Below are 23,234 nucleotides of genomic sequence, written 5' to 3'. Positions count from 1 at the left end.
CGGCAAAATGTACTTCTGACTGCAGAAAGGTATATTTAAACCAATAAATGTCATTATGGAACTGTATTGTTTTATAGGCCTCTGAAACCGTAATGTAGTTCAAATTCTTCAGCCAAAAAGTAGTCTTGTAAATTACTTTAAAATGATGGCAACTATGGAATGATAAAAGAAGAAAACATGGCATGTAGGTACTAGAATGTACACATAATGAACACTGTTGTCTAATAATTGCTTTTATTACTTTCTTGTATAAAACAAGTTGATTGATACAAGAATTCAGGGCAAACTAATATACACTTATGACACTATAAAACCTGACTCATATTTTATCAAATATATACATCTAAATTGTACATCAGCAATCTGTACAGCATTAGTTAACACCAAATTTGATCCCTTTTTGTAGATTAAATACATACAATACTGAGCTATTAATAGGTTACTGAGGTATAGACTTAGCTACTGTATATAAATGTATACCTTAGCCTTTTCTTTGCTTTGCAATGAATTCTGAAATCTGTGGTTTTCAGGCTGACGTTTTTCATTGTATTACTGTGACACTTTAAAAAACCATGGTAATACATTGTACAAAAATGTATGATCTAATATATGATTGACTTCCTTGTTATGTAATTAGAAAATGAACTGAGAAAATATGGGCATACCCACTGCTGAGAATATGCTCTCTTCATTTATTAACGACAGTGCTGTCAGTAAATCAGGATCCACAAAGTGAAAGTTAGATATTCAGTATTTTCCATGACATATGCCTGTATTTATATATTTTTCCACATTTGTGTTGTTACATGTAGACCAAGCTGTCAAGCAAAAGTGACAAGTGACAGGAGTTGGGACAAATTATACGATGTCAGTTGTGTTTATAACCATTCTTTTATTGTAATTGTTTAGGTCTTTATTTAAAAAAATGTGCGACTGCAACTGCTCAAGCTCTGCTGGCAGTTATATGTTATAGTTTATCCCAATTCCTGTCACTGTCAGTCTTCCTGGACATTTACGCGTAGGAAAAATATAAACAGGCCTGTGAAATGAAAAAAGGAATTCATAATACCTAACTCAACCACGCTTTCTTGTTCTTTAACATGAGCACATGGTCACTAAGCATAATACAGGCATTAAGCTACGAACTTGAGTCACAGTAGCTGAAACTTCAACTAGGCCTTAGGCCTCAGACTTAAAATGGTCTGAAAGCTGACAGCTATCAGACTGCTACTTACTTTCGGGGTTCATTGTTGAGCTAGCCAGTCTAGAAATTTCTCTTTTCAGGGTGTTGCAATATAAACACAGAGGGTTTATTCTTTTGCTAGTAACACAATTATTTGTTGGAGGGCGGTAGGATAATGGGGTACCCAAAATGTTACTAAACAGAGGGAGCTGTGGGAGATCAGATCCCCTCCATGCTACTATACAGATTTCCAAATAGGGGATTTTCATTCTTCTTAAAGTGGTTCTTCAGCCTATAAAATTAAAAAAATTAAGAGTCAGCAGCTACAAATACTGTAGCTGCTGACTTCAAAATAGGGCACTTACCTGTCCAGAGATCCAGCGCTGTCCTCACTTGAGTCGGCTCTTCAGCGCTACGTTATGTGAATTGTCTCGCTGCTTTCTGGGACTTGTGACATATCCTAGAAGGCTACAGGGGAAGAGGGGGAGAACTTCAACTCGGATCATCAAGATGTGAAGTTCCGCTTTAAAATCTTTTCTGCATCTACCAAAAAATCTACTGGTGAACACTGAAAATAAGGAACTGGAACCCCAACAAATGAGACATGAAGGTAGTAATATTTATGTTATTGTCTTCCAAATGTGGTGCAATGTGGACAGATTTTCCTTTGGCATGTTATTTGCCTGCGATCATTTGTCAAGGCTATATGCACAGTAACTTTTGTGTTCTCGCTTCCCCAGTAGCAATAGTTCTGATCTCAGCAATGCTGTGATGGAGGAGATAGTGGACCACACCTGTGGGGGGGTTTGAGAGCTCACTCCTGTGATGGTGGGGGTGAGCAGTAACAGCTAAGAGTGGGTTAGCACAGTTCTAGAAACAAGGCAGGATGCGATGATGTCATCTCTTGGAGCTTTCTGCCAAGCTTTGGGAGGTATGTAAATTGATTACAACCTTTAACAAGGGCATTGTCCAAGTTAAGTCAAAGCTGCACAGTTTCTATTTAATCTACAGATGCCCATTACCTGCAAAGGTAATTTTTGGTAAAGGTGAACTAACCTTTAAGGCAACCTACCGCCAATTCATAAAATCCTTGCACCATGTTGACAGAAGGTTACGGTACGTGTCTTTTACCTGTTCATATATATTGCTATCAAATCTGGTTGAAATTGTCTGACAATGGCTGTGTTTAGCCAGTATAAAAGTCTGACTGTGGAAAAAGATGCCTGTTTTTTTAAAAATATATGTTGTTTTTTTAATTAACAGTGAGATTTAAAACTTGTCCTACATACACCCTAGTCTAGCACAGAGTGGTTTGTGTAGTGGCAGGAATACATCACAGAAAAGTGAAGGGGGCAGTTTATAGACAATTGCAGTAGGGAACACACATAGCGGAACAATTTCTCTACACTGACATCCTCATGCACAGCAGGGAAAACAGTCTAAAGCCACACGTGATCTATTGGAAAATCAAAAAAAGAGTCCAATATTAAAAAATTTTTAGGGCAAGGTAAAACCATTTTACTTTCTAAACATACACCGTCAGAAACCAATGTACATATAGAAGCTCCTACACTTCAAATATCTATAATTTAACATATTCTTTACACCTTTAGTAACAGCACTGATTGGTGAAAACTACTGGAGGTTCCTTGATCAGTTGTATTTGTGCTTATACGAGGTCTGCTGGCAGCTAGTCAACAGTCAGTATTAGAAGAGAAGGAAGAGTGCGTTCTTCTCCTATTTAATGATCTGTGGCATGTCACTCCAGGCTTGGGATTTCTTCTTAGCCAGCTCCATCCAAGAAGGTTCCTCAGACACAGAAAGGGTTGGACGCTTGTATGTGACCTTTTCTTCTTTCTCTGTTAGCAAGGACAGCTGTGTACCTGTGAAGGGCAGAGAAACAAATAATGACAGATGTGTTATGTGCTGCATGTATTTATTCTTGTTAAACCTCAAAAGCCTTATTCCATATTAGACAGAGTGATTTCTATTCAACACCATTGCAATGACTGCATATGGTCGTAGAATTCACATTCAACTGGATATGTTTTGTAACATTCAAGACATTTTGCAGCTTATTCAAGCCTCTTCCAACAAGTCAGAGAGGACAATTGGTTCATGAGAAGCGTGAAAGAGACCATTTACATCACACTGTAACTAGCCCTAAGCAAAGATGAAGTCCTTCAACACCATCTGTTTCCCACATAAACTGTTGCTTTCAAATTGTTATAAGCACTAAAGGTTTATATTTTTACCTTAATGCATTCTCTGCATTAGGGAAAAAAAGCCTTGCACTGTACCCCCCCTCCCCCCCAACACTTTCCTGAGACCTTTATTGATCCAGCGCTGTGCCTGGCTGCAGGTCTTCTCTCCCCTCTTCCTGGTCTCATGGGCTTTGCTGATAGCAGTGGGAGCCATTGACTTCTGCTGCTGTCAATCAAACTTAACGAGTTGAGGGAAACAATACAGCTAAGCCGTATTGTGTGTCACGCACAGCCCAGCTTGGGAGCGAGCCTGCATATCTGCCTCCATAGTACGCAGCTTTCTATGGGGGTAAATACAGAAGAGGAGGAACCCTATAGTGCCAGCAGCGGACCCCAAAAGAGGAGGTTTTGGGCCGCTCTGTGCAATACCATTGCACAGAGCAGGTAGGTATAACTTTAACATCTCTACTCCAACAATTTGACAACAATCTTCGGCCATGTAACTACAAGGATTAATAAATCCTTCAGGCTTTCTAACACCAAAGAATTAGATTATATAATTTAAACTGGGTTGTTCCACAATTTTCCCACCTCCCGTCCTGTTCTTGGATATTCAACTTGTGCCTTGATGCATTCCACGGCGACTGATTTAGGATGACTGTTCTACCTGTGTGGCTGTAAATGCTGGGATATTTTTGTTAAGTGTATTAGAAGAAGTGACTTGTATAAACTGAGAAACGACTTTAGCATTAGAGCAAAACTCCATGTGACTACTACTAGCTATACCATGACCTGTATAAATGAGGACCGTAACAGACATAACTGTGTGTGGCCATTATAGCCCAGCTGCTGCTGTGGAGGATTCCCAGGAGTCTGGGAAATTGGACGGCTGTGGGAGCCAACATTGATCTTAATTCCAGAATGGTTGAGTACACCAGAGTGGAGCAGTGGGTCCTATTATAATCCATCTGTCTGACGGAGTCATACTCATATCGAGCTTATCCCGACCTCCTGTAATTAAGAGGTCTGGGGATCTGGTAAGCCTTCAATTTGCTCTATACGGTGGTGGCTACTCACGTTGGTGATTTTTGGTTGGAATGAAGAAGAATTTTCATCTTTTGCACATTTAAGAGACTTTTTTTATTCACCAAGTTTGTTTTCTTTTCATCCTTTTCATATGAGGATTTTGAGTACCTAGGGTTCTTCAAGGACTGTCATTACTTATATATTAGTGCACTTTATTGTGTATTTTTATTGAGTTTGGTTAAATTGTTCACCCTTAGGCTACGTTCACACTAGCCTTGTTAGCAAGCGGTAGACAGGCGTTTGGGAAGCGTTTTTACCGTTTACCAAATGCCTGGGAAAATTCTGCACATTGCAGCACATAGTGCTGTTCAAACGGAAGCGTTAGCGTCACGGCAAAACGGACACCTCTGGTTGAGTCAGGAGGAGTTGAAGCCTCCTATTCAAGTCTATGGTGCTGCTCCGCAAATGCCCGGCTGGCGTTTTTAGTGCGGTTGCGACGTGGTTGCGGGGCGTTTGCGGAGTGTTAACACCATTCAAACTTCATTACAGGCGTTTGTGGGGCATTTTTAACGTTCGGCATACGCCTAGCAACGCTGCTGACCTGCGCATGCGACGTTTGAGGAGAGTTAAAAACGCAAACGCCGGACCAATGCTTGTCAAATGATATAGTGGCGTTTGGCAAGAGTTGGAAAAACAGTCAAGTGTGAACGAGCCCTTAGGGTAACACTTTCTTTACATACATTGTTTGAGGGGGGGATATCCTTCTGTGTTTGCTGCTCTGTGTAACTGTGAATGTGTGACACTTGTGCAGTTTTTTATTTTATTAAAATTCTTAAGTGAAAAGTGTGATAACCCATGGCCATCACCATCCTACATTGCTCCGACTGCTCTGAATCAATGAAAAGCTAGATCTGATTGGTCATTATGGGTTACTGCCCTTTGCACATTATCTCTGCAATCTGCACTGCGAGTCTGCCAATGGGCAGAATAATAATGATGTGTTCTCTGAATGTTGTTCTGTAGAAAGGAAGAAGGATCCAGTAACAGCTACCGTCTTACCAGGGACAGGATACGGCAATGTGTTTGCTCTCCGTCTTGGCTCATTCATTTCTGTTTTTGTTTCTTCAGGAACAACAGCAACTGCCGTGATTGTACTTTTGTTCTGCATTTGGTCAGTTTGCTGCTTTAAATTAACCTTAAATGGGGAAAAAACAGAACATTTTTTTACTAACACAAGTTGTTTAAAAGCATTTTCAGGAAGAGCAAGTTACATCCTAGATATTTAAGTTGGAGCCTTTAATGTCTTGATCACCCAAGTGTGATGTGTCTGCTGTTTGTTTAGCTCATAGGAATTGCAGCTAAATTATTTATATTTGGGCCCAATGCACCTTGCTTAGCCTTCTACTATTTTACGCCCACAAAGCCTTCATTTTATCATGGAAAAAAACCTGAGGTTCCCTTTTTATCTCACTGGAAGGGGTTGGTTAATAAATTGATCCCTTTATATAAGGACATCTACAGGAACAGGGGGTGCCCAAAAAAATTTGAAAAGGTATGGCAAATCTGGCTAGACAGCCCCTCCACCTCTGCCTAATACTGTGTGTTTTAATCTCAATATGTTCCTTACCCTGGTTATGGGCATAATCCCCAGAAGTCCCTTTCAGATATTTCTTTGCTCAAGCTTATTGTATGTTTCTTTTCCCCTGGTTCAGAGATGACACTACACATGAGGATCCTATCTAATGGGCCCACTTTATCCTTATTATATCTGGAGGAAAATTGTTGCCATCTTTCTCCCCTGTGGCCCACGGAGGCTTTGCTATCCTGCATGACCAGTATTTTGCAGGTTGGGGTAGCCTGGCTGTGAGAGGGGGCTTCTTTAGTAAGGTCTATGTTAGACCTAATATTTTTTGGTTCTCGCCCTGCAAAGCCTCTGGTCATGTGTTTTGTGTTGTTCTATTGTAACTGTATGTGTTTATTAACAAAACTCAATAAAAAATAATTTGATTACAAAAAAATATTTATCTTTACTGCCAGTGAATGTGTTCTTATATAGGCTTAAACTTGTAAGTAAGGACATCATTCTAGCTGAAAAAGCATGTCAAAGCAAACTACAACACTAGGGGTTGATTTACTAAAGGCAAATAGACTGTGCACTGCAAGTGCACTTCAAGTGTACTGCAACTGCTTTAGATCCAAGGGGAAGCTCTGAAAAGAGGCGAAGCTCTGCTGATTTCTTTCATCCAATCACGTGCAAGCAAAAATGCAGTTTTGTTATTTTCCTTGCGTGTTCCCGTCAGATTTAGAGCAACTGCACTTGCAGTGCATTTCCAAGAGCACTTGGAGTGCACAGCCTATTTGCCAATGTGTTGAAAAAGGTATTTATATTGTTTTTTTGGGGACATGGGTGATACGTTTTTTTTTTACTATGACAGAAAGTTTGCTAGAAGTAATTTCATTTGCTTTTATATCTGACTTCCCACCAATTTACTGGACAATTTGATCTAATCTACCATTTGCAGTAACTCCTAATGACACCCAGATTAATAATCAATCAGAAAAAGGGAAATGCAAAGTGATCCTCATTAGATGAGCTGTCTCTTTAGTTAACCCATAGTACTTTGGCAATACAAGAAAGGAGCTCATTTATAATGGAGAGCAGATATCACTATTAGTACATCAGGGTCTGCATTTTACAATCCATTCATAAAATGTGTGCAGCCTGTGGTAGATTACTGGGTTTTTGCTGCTTACCACAGCAGGGAAAGCTTTGTGGTTGAAGAAGAGCCGGTCATGAGACTTTGAAAGGACACATAATTAGGTTCTCCCAGTTTTTTTTTTTCATGCCTTTCATTTACTCCTATTGCCCTCTGCTGGTTTCAGTGTGCTGACGCTGGTGAAGCATAATGCACATTTGTAAACCACACTGCTGTGGTTAAAGTGTTACTATTTATTTATTTCAGGTACTTATATTGCACTGTAAATTTACGCAGCACTTTACATATATATTGTACATTCACATCAGTCCCTGACCCTCAAGGGGCGTACAATCTAAGGTCCCTAACTCACATTCATATATACACATACTAGGGACAATTTAGACAGGAGCCAATTCACCTACCAGCATGTCTTTGGAGTGTTGGAGGAAACCGGAGTACCCGGAGAAAACCCACGCAGGCACAGGGAGAACAAGCAAACTCCAGGCAGGTGGTGCCGTGGCTGGGATTCTAACCAACGACCCTAGTACTGCCAGGTGGAAGTGTTAACCATTTAGCCACTGTGCTGCCCTCTACCCACAACAGTAAAATCAGCCTGTATATGCAGTAAGCATGCTTGTTATACTTATCGTGCAACCTAAGGGGTTTATCCTCTGCATGTAAAAAGGTTGTTTTGATCCTTTCTTCTCTGTTTCTCCCCATTTTCAAGCAACCATCTCTTATCTCCTGATAAGACAGACTGAATCGTAGGCATTTGCACATGCTCAGTTTGGTGTGTATTGTTAGAGAGATTTTTTTTTTTTTCTTGGGAGAGTGCATATGATCAGCACAGGATCAATCAGGACTGGTGAGACAGAGGTCAGGGGTATTGCATACTCCTAGAGCAGAGAGAAAACTCATTCTACAAGCTTTAGCTAGGGCTGGGCTGGACACTGATAGAAGTCACAAGACTGCTATATACTGCTGATGAGAAAAGGTATTTAGCAGTTTCTATTTACTAAAATAATTGCATTTCCATGTTCTGTGTACTGTGGGAGACCAGATAGAGTGGATGCAGGGTCCTGGGTTTAGTAACACATTAATGAATGTGCAAATCACTGTCTGTTCCTTTTAAAGCAGTGGTATGGTTGTGTTACAGCCATACTGCTGCTTTTTCAATCAGACCCTAAATGTTCAATATTCACTTCAAACACCTCTGTAACTTATTAGCCTAACTAATTGACCCCCTAGGTGCATGACATGGGATATTCAACACATTGATTCAAAGTGAAATGATACACAATGAGTGTTAATGTATATAAAAAAATGTTTGCACTTAGTGTAAAAATATGTGTCAGGAGCTGCACCCACTAAACACTCAAATACTACATGAAATTATTACATATGTAAATAATAAGTGCACATCCGCACAATAAAATGGCAACCTCAAATAAATAAATGCAAATTAAAAAAAAAAAGGGAAATAGTTGTGAGCAAACTGTCCAAAGTTCAGTGTTAATAAATGTCTCTTTCAGTTAGTGCATCCAAGCATCATGTGTCCAAATGAAAAAGACTTCACCATCTTCCAGTATAGTGAATGCACCTTGGAAATAAATGAACGAACACCTTGTGCCCTCCACTGCAAACAAAATAGCCTCTTACCAGATTGTATTGATCCCTTTTGCTAAAGAGATCAATACCGTATGTAAGTTGCAGACCACTCCAGGTACTTGACAGTATTCCACAGCACTCTCCCACTAAATTATGTCATCGACACCAGGAAACAGCACACCAAGCCAAGTATCATTACCATTTTGGAAAAAGAACAAAGGCCGCACATAGTGTAAAACTGCTAACCAACATTTACTATATTAAGACAGGTACTTACAATTGAAAAGTATAAAAAAAAAAGCAAAAAAAAAACGTTGTGCCACCAACATCTCGGCAGGTGTGATGACGTTACTGGTCAAGCCCCGCTTTATACCTCTCAATTGTAAGTACCTGTCTTAATATAATAAATTCTGGGTGGTGGTTTTACAATATTTGCAGCCTTTGTTCTTTTTCCCAAATTAGGATGATGCCTGGATTGCTGTTCCTGGCATCGATTAGATAATACAGCGGGAGAGTGTTCTGGAATACTGTCAAGCACCTGGAGTGGTCTGCAACTTACACGTGGTATTGATCTCTTTAGCATAAGGGATCAATACAATCTGGTAAGAGGCTATTTTATTTGCAGTGGAGGGAACAAGGTGTTCATTCATTTAATCCAGGGCGAATTCACTATAACATAAGGGATCAATACAATCTGGTAAGAGGCTATTTTGTTTGCAGTGGAGGGCACGAGGTGTTCATTCATTTAACCCAGGGTGAATTCTCTATAACATAAGGGATCAATACAATCTGGTAAGAGGCTATTTTGTTTGCAGTGGAGGGCACGAGGTGTTCATTCATTTAATCCAAGGTGAATTCACTATAACATAAGGGATCAATCAGGGGTGGACTGACCATTTGAACACTCAGGCACTGCCCGAGGGCCCGGGGTCAGTAGGGGGCCCCATGAAATGCCCCTGGTACCTTTTATAGGCTTTTTTGGGTGCGCTTTGAGTGTGGGAAAGGACACAGGGACCCCATGATCCCCTATTGCCTGGGGGCCCCATGAGTTGCCAGTCCGCCCCTGGGATCAATACAATCTGAAAAGAGGTTATTTTGTTTGCAGTGGAGGGCACGAGGTGTTCATTCATTTAATCCAAGGTGACTTCACTATAACATAAGGGATCAATGCAATCTGGTAAGAGGCTATTTTGTTTGCAGTGGACGGCACAATGGGGTTGACTTGACTAAAACTGGAGAGTGCAAAATCTGGTGCACTTGTGCATGGTAGCCAATCAGCTTCTAAATTCAGCTTTTTCAATTAAGCTTTGAAAATAAAACCTGGAAGCTGATTGGTTTCTTTGCAGCACTGCGCCTGATTTGGTAAATCAACCCCAATGTGTTCATTCATTTTATCCAAGGTGCATTCACTATACTGGAAGATGGTCTTTTTCATTTAGACACATGATGTTTGGAATTACTAATTAAAAGAGACATTTATGTTCACTGAACTTTGGACACTTTGATCACAACTTTTTCCTTGTTTTTGGTTTATTTTTAGCTATTTGAGGTAGTCATTTTATTGTGTGGATGTGCATTTATTACTTACATATGTAATGAGTCTTAATGACAGAATAATGTACAGTCAACTCTCTACCCTTCAGTGGTTTACTGAGAGGGGAGTTTTCTTTAAACTACTGAAACTTTTCTCACCATATCGGTTTCCATAATAAAAGGTGAAACTGTGTGATGAATAAGAAAGTAGTTTTTACGCAGAGCCCTGAACAATAGTTTTCACCCAAAGGATATGGTTCTATTACTAAATGCAGTCTGAATGAAAAGGAAATCACCTCTGTTCTCTCTTTGTTCTGTTTGTCAGCCTCTTGATTTGCAGTCCTTTGTTTGCAAATGGGGTTTTCATCCTTAAAGCTGAGCTGTTTCTGTCTTGCCATGGACATCCAAGAAGGCTGATTCACTTTGTTCTCACCTCCCTTACCAGATTCTGCTGGCACGACAGCAGGAGGGCTTTTATCTGGTAACATAAAATCAGAAAGCCAGCATATTAAGGCATTTCAGTGTAAAATCAGCAAACAATCACAAATGTATTAATTCTTCAAGTTGCTAGTTACAGCATCTTCTTTGTTTGACTACAATAGGTAACCTTGGCTCTGTGCTTGGAACTCTGCTCAACGCGTGGATAGGGTCAGTGCACATTTCTCTACACAATAATAAGCCTTCAAAGAAGATAGACAGACCTTGGGACCTTTAGCTTGGACTGGAGTTCCTCTGTGGGTACAGGCAAGTGTGCATCTCTCAGGGCTGAACACAATCTTACCCACACTGAATTGTGGGTTCCATTGTAGATGTCCTGGCATGGCTAAGAACACATAAAGTGACATATAACTGTCACCTGAAATGCATGCCTATAAAGACACTGCGTTAGCTAAAGTATGTTAGATGCATTGTCTTTCCCTTAGTCTTTTTGTATATGGCCTTTATAGTTACCTTGTCGCAAATATTAATAAAGCAATTCCAAGAGACTTGTTCATCACCTTGGAAACTTCCTAGCATGCACTGCAGATTTGCTTTGCTTTAATCACATACAGTTCAGTGTAAATATGTTGCCATGGCATTTATACATGCGGAAATCACTACTGGAGCCATGGAGATATATTACAACCCCTATCATGGACTCACTTCAGTTTTGTGCAGACTTACAATAATTACACACACTGCAACCTTTCATCCATCCATTTAACATCTAGGCAGTGTAACTAGCCATTCATTCAAATGGATTTTCAGGTCTTTACACTATATAGTTGTTGGTAAGACTACAGGGGTTAGTACAGAAATCATACACTCACCGGTCTCTTTATTAGGTACACCTGCTTGGTAACACAAATTGCTAATCAGTCAATCACATGGCAGCAACTCAATGCATTTAGACGTGGTGAAGACAACTTGCTGAAGTTCAAACCGAGCATCAGAATGGGGAAGAAAGGGGATTTAAGTGACTTTGAAGATGGCATGGTTGTTGGTGCCAGACAGGCTGGTCTGAGTATTTAAAAAACTGCTGAGCTACTGGGATTTACATGCACAACCATCTCTAGGGTTTACGGAGAATGGTCCAAAACAGAGAAAATATCCAGTGAGCGTCAGTTTTGTAGACAAAAATGCCTTGCTGATGTCAGCGGTCAGAGGAGAATGGGCAGACTGGTTTCTGCAATATTCAGCTGGTAGGGTCAGAAATGGGAATAAACAACATGAAAGCACGGATCCATCAACGCTTCAGACTGGTGGTGTAGTGGTTGGGGTGATATTTGCTTGGCACTAGCATGGTGTATATAATAAAGTAACTGATGAGTGTACAACCAGATTGTAATCTGTGTGTACATATTTCTTGTTTTAGGTGCATTCAGGTGAAATGAAACATCCTAATGCAGCCCACACAATGGAGTTATATATTTTATTTTATATAATGCTGCCAGCATGTCCATAAAATATGTATTTTATTACAAACATATTCTATGAACCTACAATGCCTATGTTATATTCCCTACCATTACTGGTTACAAATTGCTAAAATACTTTAAAGAAAATGAGACAGTCAGCAGGGTGTTTGTTGTTCATGAATTCTATAATTATATTAACATTTTTGTAAAACCTTTATGGAAATATGCACCTTCTGTTAAGTGTGACTAATTGTACATTTTGCATACCTGTCAGCCCAGGATTTATGATCTATAATCACATTACAATGAAATACAGCAAACACTGGACTGCTAACTTGGCAGTCTTTTCAAAACATGTGTACCAAACAATTCTTATTTTAGAGACTTATTAGGTTCCATTCCCACTTGTACGAAGTCCTGGAGTGCAACTTTGACCCAACTTTGACGTAACTTTGGATGGTTGCAACATGGATATGACTTTGGCTTTCAGTAATGATAATGGACAACTGTTGCATATATAACATTCAGGAGCAACTTTCATACAACTTTTTGAGGGGTTACATTGCAATCTGTGTCACTAAAGTTGCATGAAAGTCGAACTAAAGTAGTGCATAATCTACTTTGAAGTGGCTGCAACTTTAAGTCGTACATATTTGAATGGTTGTCATTGAAAAACATGGGGTATGACCTGTCATGCAATTTTAGTGTCCAAAGTCGCATGACAAGTTGCACATGTGTGAATGGAGCCTTACTCTTTTGCATTAAAAAAATAATCTGAATATAATGTGAAAACCTTTTGATGATTTTAACATTGTTCTGTTTATCTCCTCCTCACCTCCCTGCCTGTCTCCAGCACCACATTCGGGGACTAGCAGGGAAGGGAGAGACCTTGCAGTGTGACAAGCACTGATTGGGTTCCCATCAGGAAAGGGGAGTGTCAGGCTCTTTTAACACTCAGCATCTGCTGATACCGGCGTCTTGTGTTTTTTTCTTCAGTTGGTAGAAGCAGTTCTTTGTTAGCCTATGTGTCCATGCAAAGCTTCAGAATTTATTTTTTTGAGAAGAGCTTTTGAGCAGAAAAAAAACTCTCATAAATGCGGCATTTAGGAGCATTTGGCATTAAGGAGCATTCAGCATTTTCAAGTGTATATTAAAAATGAACAGAGGGCAATTTGAGGCTGTAGCAGCAACCACATGGAATATATTACAATTTACCAGTTTCTAAATGTTGCATCTGCATAAGTTTCATTTGTCAGGCTATGAACATGTTCAGCAAGTAAGGAACATGGTAAAAAGGTTGAGGCCCTAAAATGGAACCAATGTGTTGTCAGCAGAGGTGACCATTAAACATAGAGAAGCTTTTAAGTGGATTCTTCGGGAAGGTGGGTATTTACTCATAAAAACAAATTAAAACACCATAAATGCGTTTCATGGCTTTTTAGTGGCCACTTCGCCAGGAAAAGATGAACCACAAAATGCATTGATGGTGCATGAACCTGTTTTTATGATGAATAAATACCAACTTTCCTGAAGAATCCACTTGCAAGCATCCTTTTGTTTAATAGGCACCTCTTCTCGTTCCATTTTGGGGTTTCATGTTTTTTATGATTGTTCACCAGATCTGATTGCAACCAAGCGCAGTGGAAGAATTTCTGGAAAACCCTGACGGGCAACAGGTGCAACCACCCGCACTCTGCATGCACAGTGTTACTACACTTTTTGCCATACTTTTCACATATGTACATCTGAATATTACTCCTGGAAGGATATTGACTTTTGAATCCACTTTTTCTCTGCTCATCTTGAGCACCACTGACTCAAGAATATACCTGGTGCCCTTGCCAGGATTCAGTGTCCTTGTCACTTCCTGTGAAATGAACAGAAATCACCTTTTTTGTGCCAAACTACTAGTCCCATCAATCCATCTTGAAATGGAGATGAACAAAGGCAGATACATTTGAAGCCCAACCTGTGTGACAACCATGGCTCCCTCCAAAGACACAGTAAAGAAGAAAGCATAGAAATGATGGAACTGGAAGTGTGTTATTTCAGAATAATCAGGTGAATAAAGTGAGAATTTGGGGGTTTAGATACACTTAAAAAGTTATAAATGATATATAAGTTAGAGCTTACCAATACTTTTTTGCACACTCGGTCTTCTCTCTGACATTCTCCTTTCATTTATCACCTCAGGTGCTTTTGACTTTTTTTCCTGACTGGACTCCTTTTCTGCCATTTCTTTATTTGTGTTATTGTCTGCAACTGTAATATTCTGCAGTACAGGTTTTTTGGGCAGTGGCGGTTTAGTCTGTGCCACTTCAATGGCATCTTCTTTGATTTCAGTTTTAGAGCTGACAGTGGGGTCTACACGCCCAGTTTCATGTACTTCATCTTTAGACAATGATACAAATTCTGTTTTTTCCTGTTTAAGTTCCGCACTGTGTCTTTTCAAAGTGGTAGTGACTGGGCTCATGCCTTCCCTGTATCTTAAGGATAGCGATGTGGGTCTTAACTTAAAAAAAGGGTTCTTGTCCTCAGTAGCTGTCTGTATGTCTGTCGCCAAAGAGAAATCGCTGGTAGCTGGCTCTGTGCTCTGGATGGAGGTAATGTTACCAGAGGAAGGCTTGTCTGAAGGTGCGCCCTCAGGATCAGCCAAGGTCTCCTTTTTCCTACCTGTGAGCTTTTCAGTTTGAGCGGTAGGAGCAGTTTTGTCGTCTTCTTTCATATTGTCAGTTTTAGACACACCAGGCTTCGGAAGAGACAATTTGGTGTTTTTTACAGCATCACCCTCAATATTTCCTTTCAGATTAAAACTATTAGTCCGAGGCCTTTCCCAAGCAGATGATACAGAGAATTTTCTCTGCGCACCTGCCTCTGTAGGAGATTTTTCTGCCTTTTTATCCAAATTGCCAAGCTTGTTATTGTTTTCCTTATCTGATAGGAGTTGCTCTGAGGTATTTTGACTCCTTTCAGAAAGTGAATGTCGGAAAAGGCTTCTCCTACTCTGCAGAGACTCTTCAAAGTGAGCTGAGGGAGTAGTCTTTATTGGGCTAGCTATTTCCTGTGTATTAGATTGTTTTTCAGTATTGTCTCCAGGGACTTTGACAGTTTTTATTGATTGTTTATTGCTACTAGGTAAAGAGGATATGGGCGATGCATTTTTCAGTATGGCAGACAGGTTGCTAGAAGCCATTTCCTTTGTCTTTAAATCTGGCCCACCTGGCAATTCATTGAGCACTTTGATCTGTTCTCCTGGTGCTTTAGCTGGTGCACTTGGAATGATTTCAGACTGTAATTTGAGTTCAGCCATTGAGTCCTGTACTTTTTCTTGGTGCGTTTGTGATTTATTTCCCACTGTAATCTTATAAGCCACCTCTTTGTTTTCTTCTACATTCAGTAATGTGGAATTTGCACTTGGACTGCTATTACTGTCACAGTCATCTTTATTGGGAGTAATGATTTCTGCAGTAGAGAAGTCATTTTTTTCTGGACTAGGTGCTGTAACATCATCCTCTTCCATAGAGTTCAACCCAGCAAAAGATTCTTCCTGCAATGCCTGAGGAAAGGAAAAACAAAAATGTTACTATACTCAAACCTTAAGTTTGATGCAGTATGTTGCATTGTGGCAAGGCCATTATCCATCCAGTTACCCAGTTAGGGTAGTTGTAAACCTAAGACATGAAATATGAACAAAGTATATCCCTCTATAGCAGGGGTACTGAATTAAAATTCATGGGGGTCTGATCAGTAACATTTTCTTCCAACGGAGAATATAACTGGATACTAACATTTATAGGTAAAGTTGATCCAGGGAATATCCTATTGACTCTTGGGGGTCAGGAAGGAATTTTTTTCCCTGCAGGAGCAAATTGGATCATGCTTTGCTGGGTTTTTTTTTTGCCTTCCTCTGGATCAACTGTGGGTGTAGAATTATAACTTTTTTATTGGTTGAACTGGATGGACTTTTGTCTTTTTTCATCCAGACTAACTATGTAACTGTGTGGGCACCTGTTAGTGTGAGGTCCAGGAACTGGTGTGGCAGTGCATTTATGTGCATCACACTTTGTCCTTTTTTTCTTTCAACTTTATTGAAATGTCAAAATTACATTTAATACAAACATTAAAATGGTATGGAGAACTATAACATTTAAAAAAAATCTTACAAAATAGGAGATCTTAGATATTAAGTGGATAGACAAGTACTACAAAAAAAACTTCCCTTTAAATGGCAGGTAAAGAGTTAAAGTACCTAGGAGTAAAGTTATCCCCTTCAATTGAGAGCAAAGCAAATTATGGAATATACCATTATTGAAATAAATAAAAGAGGAGTTGAAGAAAATATCAAAAGGCTCTGGGTCCTAGATAGGCCGAATTAAAGCGGAGTTCCAGCTGAAAAAAAAAAAAAAGTTAGCAGCTATAAAAACTGTAGCTGCTGACTTTTAAAATACAGCCACTTACCTGTCCCTCGGTCCAGCGGTGTCCTCACCACGGCTGGTTTCACTGGCCATCTCTCCCCGGCGCTGGCATCTTTACTGTGGGCACCCGGCTGTGACAGCTTGCGGCTTCACAGCCGGGTGCCCACTGCGCATGTGTGAGACGCCCTGCGCTTTGTATATGGCCCTGTAGTCTTCTGGGACCTGTCACATGTCCCAGAAGACTACGGGGAGGGAGGGGGGGAGGACAACGGAAGTGGGTACCTGTCAAATTCGGGTACCCGTCCCCCCCCGCTCCCCAAAGGTACCTATCCTTAATGGGGTGCGGAGGACAAAGCATTAAAGCGGAACTTCGCCTTTTGGGTGGAGCTCCGCTTTAAAATGGTCAAAATGGTGATACCACTGAAAATCTTGTATAAATTCCAAATGCTTCCAATTTACCTGCCGCAAGAGTTTCTTAGGGTATTAAAAAGAATGATAATGAGATATGTATGAATGAATAAAAAAACAAGGGTGAAATATGAGGTCTTATATAAAGATAAAATAAATGGGAGATTTATATGCTGGAGATTAAAAGATATTACTATGCAGTAATTTTGTCACGGATAATGGGTTGGGTGTATAATTCACAAGGGAAAATTTGGGTCGAGATTGAACAGACACTGAGTGAAGCACAGCTAGATAAAGTTATATGGGTTCCACAGCAACACAGAGGGCTTTTTTGTAAATACGAGCACTCTTACTAAGAATGTATTTAGGATATGGGACGTAATGCACAAACAAAATGGATGGGAGTGTAACTCTGCATTAATACCATTGATGGGAACAAATTATTTCCCACCAGGAATGAGCACTATCACAGGAACTTGGATTATAGATGGGAATGCATGAATAAAGTAGATTGTAAGCTCGAAAGAGCAGGGCCCTCGAACCCCTCGTGTATTGTATTGTTACTGTCTTGTCTCATGTTCTGTCCCCCCTGCTATTGTACAGCGCTGAGCATACCCTTTGGCGCTATATAAATACTGTATAATAATAATAATAATAAAGGATATTATGAAAGAAGGGGAGCGAAGCACTTTACAGGAGTTGAGCAGAAAAAAGTGTTTCAGAGGATGGACGAGTGGCAGTACATTCAACTGAGACATTCTGTTGTTTCACTCCCACAACCACTGAGAAAGGTTAAGAATCTGCACACAATAGAGCAGCTACTGAATTTAAAAGGAGCACAAAAACATTGCACTTCGCGTATATATAGGACACTGACTGTCATGGCTGAACCAGTACTACAATTGTTTATAGGTAGATGGGAGAAAGTTTAAAGCAAAGTTAGGTGATCAGAAGAGAAATTTTTTTTTTTAAATGGCACACGAGGCAGATATGAACACAGTCGAGATGAATTATACATTTATAACAAGATGGTACACCCACACCCAGTAGAGCTCATAAGTTACATCCAGAGAATTCACCTCTTTGCTGGAGGTGATGTGGGAGGGAGGGCACATTGATACATATATGGTGGGAGTGTCCCAAAATACAGGAATTTTGGTGAGACATAGTCCAACAAATAGGAGAATTTATAGGAAGAGAAATAAGTAAAGACCTCTGGGTGTGCCTATTCCATAACACTGACCCAACAGTTAAGCAATATAGGAATACAATGATACGTCATTTACTAAATGCAACAAAAGGGTTGATACCTAGGTTTTGGAAGGCCAAGGAGACTCCTCAGTTAAAGGACAGGTTAAGAAAGGAATTATACTACAGTGGAGAAGATAAAATGGGTAAATTTAGGAAAATCTGGAAAGGTTGGAATGAGTTTTATTCAATCAATGTAAACCCTTCTTCTTTTTAAACCCTCAAAAAGTCAATACTTTCTCCCTAGAAAGTGCAATAATACATATAAAACCTTTTTGTGAATTACAAAAATAAGTGAAATAAATAAATAAATTGATTTTAAACATATAATATACAATAAAGTCCCACTGATCAAAAAAGTGTCCAAAAAGAAAGTCCAAAATAGTGTCCACAAATATCTCCAAATTTTTTTTTTTCCTCTCTTTTCATCCAAAAGGATTGGCTCCTATTTCATCCAAAACGCACCTCGAAGTAAAAAATATAATAATATCTAGTGCATTACCTTAATAATAATAAAAATAACAATAATCACCCCGTGCAACCAAAATACACTTCAAAAAAACTTTTTGTGCAAAAAAAGAGGCTCTCGGAGCCGGAGAACAGGAGCGTGCACATCGTTTCGTGTCTCTATAGACTTAAAATATCGCCGTTTTCCCCATTGTAAAATGGCGGTCGGAGCCTCGAGTCATTAGGAGGCATGGGCATATAAGGAGCGGCAAGTGGGACATCTTTATCCCTTCAGAGGAAGTCCGGAAGTGACGAAACGCGTTAGTGAGTGACGTCAAGATGCACTTACGTAGACCGGAAGTGTCGCCACGGCCATTTTGTTGGTTTTCAACACATGGTTTTCTATGGTGTTTGAGAGAAAAAGTTTGGAACCATATCTGGAGCTGATAATTTTAAATTTGAATGTAAGTGACGAATAAAAGTTATCCCTATGCTTTGAATACTAGTCCTGAGACCCTTCTTATCTCTCTGAGGACCTTGGAAAAAATTATTTGAAGAGAATGTGGAGGAATAATTTTCCACAGTATTGTCTGAGCATTTCAATACTCATAGAGGGTAATCGTATTTAGTATTACTGTGTGGTGGTTGATGGTACACATTGGATATGGAATGAGTTTTAATTTACACAGACGTTCGCTGTGCTTATGGGGGAGATGGTAAGAGGAGTTCAGAGAAAAAATGTAGACACGAAGAAGGAACATAGAGGAACAATAAGAGAAGGAAAAAGGAAAAAAGGGAGGTCCTGGGGGGAAAAGGGAAGGGGAAATGGGGTTGGAAAAAACTGTAATAAATTATAGACGAGTATGTATAAAAAGGTTTTCTTTTGTATGTTTTGTAAGCTGCAATCAATAAAAATAAAATAGAAAAAAAAATTAGATAAACAAATTACATTTTATTCATTTTTTTTTAAAGTCCAGCCCTTTGTCCATGCCTGCTGTGCTTCCCGTCTTGTGTGAATAAGATAGGACAGTGTGGGGAGGGTGGAGGAAGAAGGAAGTGCTGAGATGTTATGGAAGGGGTAGACCTGTCGTGCCTCCTATGTTGTGCTCTTCCCTGAGGATGATAGCAGCAGGAGGGCGGGGAGAGGACACTCAGGCAACTATTTGGCGAGGCTGCGGTCCAGATAGGACTTTTACTGGGTCCGGATCCAGACCGCGGTCCGCTATTTAGTGAAGCCTGCTCTATAGTGTGTCTTAGTTAACAGCAAGAGTGTAGTTTAGGTCTGCTGCTTTGTTACTCTGTTATCTGCACGAGTCCCTTCTGACAAGTTTTCCTAACACCCAGAGAAAAAAGGTAACAGGGGAGGGACCTCAGGCAGATTGACCGTCTCAGCTCTATTTCGGTATGCTGTGTGGAGAGTAGGATGTGTCTCTTCCCTCCAATCAGCTCTCCTCAATGAGCTCTGCAGATTGTAACTTTAGCTCCCCGCCCCCTTTTTTCTGAACTCTTGAAAAGCTTTATAAAATCAGCACTTTGAACACGATTCTTTTATTGAGGTGCTTTCAGGGGCTTAGGCAAAAAATGCCAAAAGCACAAACAATGTCAGTTTAGGAGCAGAAGTGTGCATGAGGCCTTATGGCCAAATGTTTGTAAGGCTTTTTTTCTCTTACAATCAACTGTTAGGGTGCTACAGTTGCCCTCCAAAACGCAATAGAAACTGACATTTCACATGTTACAAACATTATGGGTATTATTCATTATTTTTGTGTAAATGCTGAGACATTCACAATGCTAATTTTTTATACACAGACCCCTAATATTAGCCACTTGCCCTCCAGAGGATTTACCCCCCTTCCTGACCAGGCCATTTTTTCTGATACAGCGCTGCATTACTTTAACTGACAATTGCGCGGTCATGCAATGCTGTACATAAATGAAATGTATGTCATCTTTTCCCACAAATAGAGCTTTCTTTTGGTGGTATTTGATCACCTCTGTTTTTTATTGTATGCGCTATAAACAAAAAAAGACTGACAATTTTGAAAATAAAAACCCAATATTTTTTACTTTTTGCTATAAAACATATCCAATAAAAAAATGTAAAAAATCAAATTTCTTCACAGAGTTAGGCCAAAATGTATTCTGCTACATGTCTATGCTAAAGAAAAATTCCAATAAGTTTATATTAATTGGTTTACGTGAAAGTTATAGCGTCTACAAATGGCAGTATATATACTGGAATTTATTTTTTATATATAATAGTAATGGCAGTGATCAGAGACTTATAGCGGGACTTCTGACACGGGGGGAACCAACTGCCATCCCAACTGACATCTGAATGACACTAATAAAAAGCACTGACTGTACTAATGACACTGGACAGGAAGGGGTTAATATCTAGGGCAATCAAAGGGTTAACAGTATGCTGTGTGTGTTTTACATTGTGTGCTGTGTGCTGTCTTACTTGGGAGACATGCTGCTTTGTATCTCTCTGATGAGAGATGTAAAGCAGTATGTCCATGCTGACAGGAGACAGACCTGTGTTGACGTCAGCTTTACCGACGATCACCGAGTACCGACCAGGAGTCGCCAGCTGGGACTCAGTGACTGACATCCCAAGCAGTCAATAGCAGCACGGGTAGGGCGGTGCACATGCGCCCCCTACCTGGGAATGCAAATCACATATACTGTATATGTGATTTTGCGCAGCTGTGCCGCCCTGTAGCCGTACATCTGCTATAGTGTGGAGGGCAAGTGGTTAAACTGACAACAAATTACAATAACATAACCCAATAATATTAAAAGCTTGTAGTTTGAGTGATTACCGCAGAAGGCCTCCTTATTTTGCTTGACCTTTGATTTCTAGGCTTCACCGACAGCCTATGTCTAGCAGCGGAGTTGTCTAGAAAGGAAGAAAACTGAGGTGGATTGCTGAAATCTGCAGATGGAGAGAGTATGGCGCTGTCTCTTCTCTCAACTGAGCTTTTAGTTGCATCCTTCGGTATATTTTCTTCTGGAGAAAGCGGCCTTGAAGATGTTTCAGATGAAATCTAAGTGGTCAGAAAAGGTACATTCTAATTTTGTCTTTTATAGAACAATACTAAAATATATGTTATTTCAACCAGACAGAAAGCATTTTACCTATGGGCATTCATAAGAGAAATCAAACAGCTCAACTTCTGCAATCTAAAACTAGACTCTTCTTATGTCTGTAGTTATTATAAAGCAGAATTGCTAAAGTGGTAGCATTACACCTGTGAATTTACCCTTGCTGAATTTTAACCGAATTGCTAAATTGGTAGCAAAATTCACCCTGTGAATTTTACAATTTTATGTTTTGCAAACAAAGTTTCAAATTATTCAATAACAAGGTACGATAGCACCAATAAACTCAGTAAATCCCGACAATCTCCAAAATGCAGTTTGTTATAATAATGCGCTGACATATTTTGTTTCCAAAGTAACATCAACACCTTGCATAAAAAAATACCTGGCCATGATGATCTACATCTGCTGTCACTTCTAATCTAATGGCAATACATGGTACACAACTGTTGACTAATAAAGATGAACAACTAGAACACTGCTATATGGGCTTTACTTTATTTTGAAGATTAACCTCCTTTAAAACCTAAGATATTCAGCCAAAGAGACTAAGTCAGAAATTGTTTTTTAGTTTTTAATTTGTTTTTTATTCCTTAGCTTTTAGTGCTTTTATGTGCAATATGTCTTTTTAAAGCAGGACTACAAGTATTTTTAATTTTAGTTAGAGTAAGGGAGGTTTATAACCCGTCAGGTTTTTATTTCTTGCCATCTGTATCCAGTTGGGAATATTTCCATTAAATAATATGTTACCCCAACATTCCATATTCTTGATATGTTTCAGTTGTACCATATACTTGTATGAAAAATAATCCTTTTCTCTTTGTATTGCTTCCATTGTGTGAAATATCTAGTGATCCTGCCAGTCCCCCTACTATGCTGTTTCAAACTTATCAGACTTGGAGGCCAGTCCCCTCTGCATGGACAGCTTAGTGCTGTTTCTTCTCCCTCACCTCTCTGAGCTCTTTATGCAGCTAAGAACAGAGATTATGTGATCACTTGTAAAAAAAAAAAAAAAGAAAAAAAGTATTATAAAAAAAAAAAAAATATATATATATATATATATATATATATATATATATACTGTATATATACAGTGGGGCAAAAAAGTATTTAGTTTTCTACCCCATGACATTTATTAGCAGTACACCCTTGTGCATATAATTGTTTTCAAACTTTCACTGGCATTTTGAAGCCATTAAAAATTCTTACTGAGAGCTGATTTTTACATATAATATACAGTAGAAATGTGTGCTGTTACTAGAAATCTATTCTACTTTAATAAGCAGAAACACACCTTGAGGGAACCTGATACTCTATGCTATGTAACAAAAAGCATTCTATGCATTAGGTGAAAAATTCTGCTGTGTCCAAGTCTGCCCTCCCAGCCCCTCCCCCCTTATACGTACCTGAGTCCGATCTCCATTCAGCACTGTGCCCAAGAGAAGTGTCTCTCTCCACTC

At 39.5% G+C, this 23,234-nt stretch overlaps 1 protein-coding gene across 1 annotated transcript in view; it reads right to left on the bottom strand.

The window, feature by feature from the left end:
- Positions 1-217: 217 nt before the first annotated feature.
- Positions 218-23,234, bottom strand: part of CRACDL (CRACD like) — a 129,100-nt gene continuing 106,083 nt past the window's right edge. Inside the window, exons 7-11 of the mRNA XM_089693451.1 lie at positions 21,495-21,719; positions 14,285-15,707; positions 10,550-10,731; positions 5,473-5,608; positions 218-3,066 (exon numbers count right to left, since the gene is read on the bottom strand). Coding sequence (XP_089549577.1) covers positions 2,921-3,066; positions 5,473-5,608; positions 10,550-10,731; positions 14,285-15,707; positions 21,495-21,719 — 2,112 coding nt within the window. The 3' untranslated portion in view covers positions 218-2,920. The remainder of the gene's footprint in view (positions 3,067-5,472; positions 5,609-10,549; positions 10,732-14,284; positions 15,708-21,494; positions 21,720-23,234) is intronic.

This window comes from Staurois parvus, unplaced genomic scaffold (genome assembly GCF_062004578.1).
Source record: "Staurois parvus isolate SC_StPar_1 unplaced genomic scaffold, SC_StPar_1.0 ptg000634l, whole genome shotgun sequence".
NCBI lineage: Eukaryota > Metazoa > Chordata > Amphibia > Anura > Ranidae > Staurois > Staurois parvus.
The sequence above is the reverse complement of the archived record's forward strand: the minus strand, read 5'-3'. Positions and strand labels throughout refer to the sequence as shown.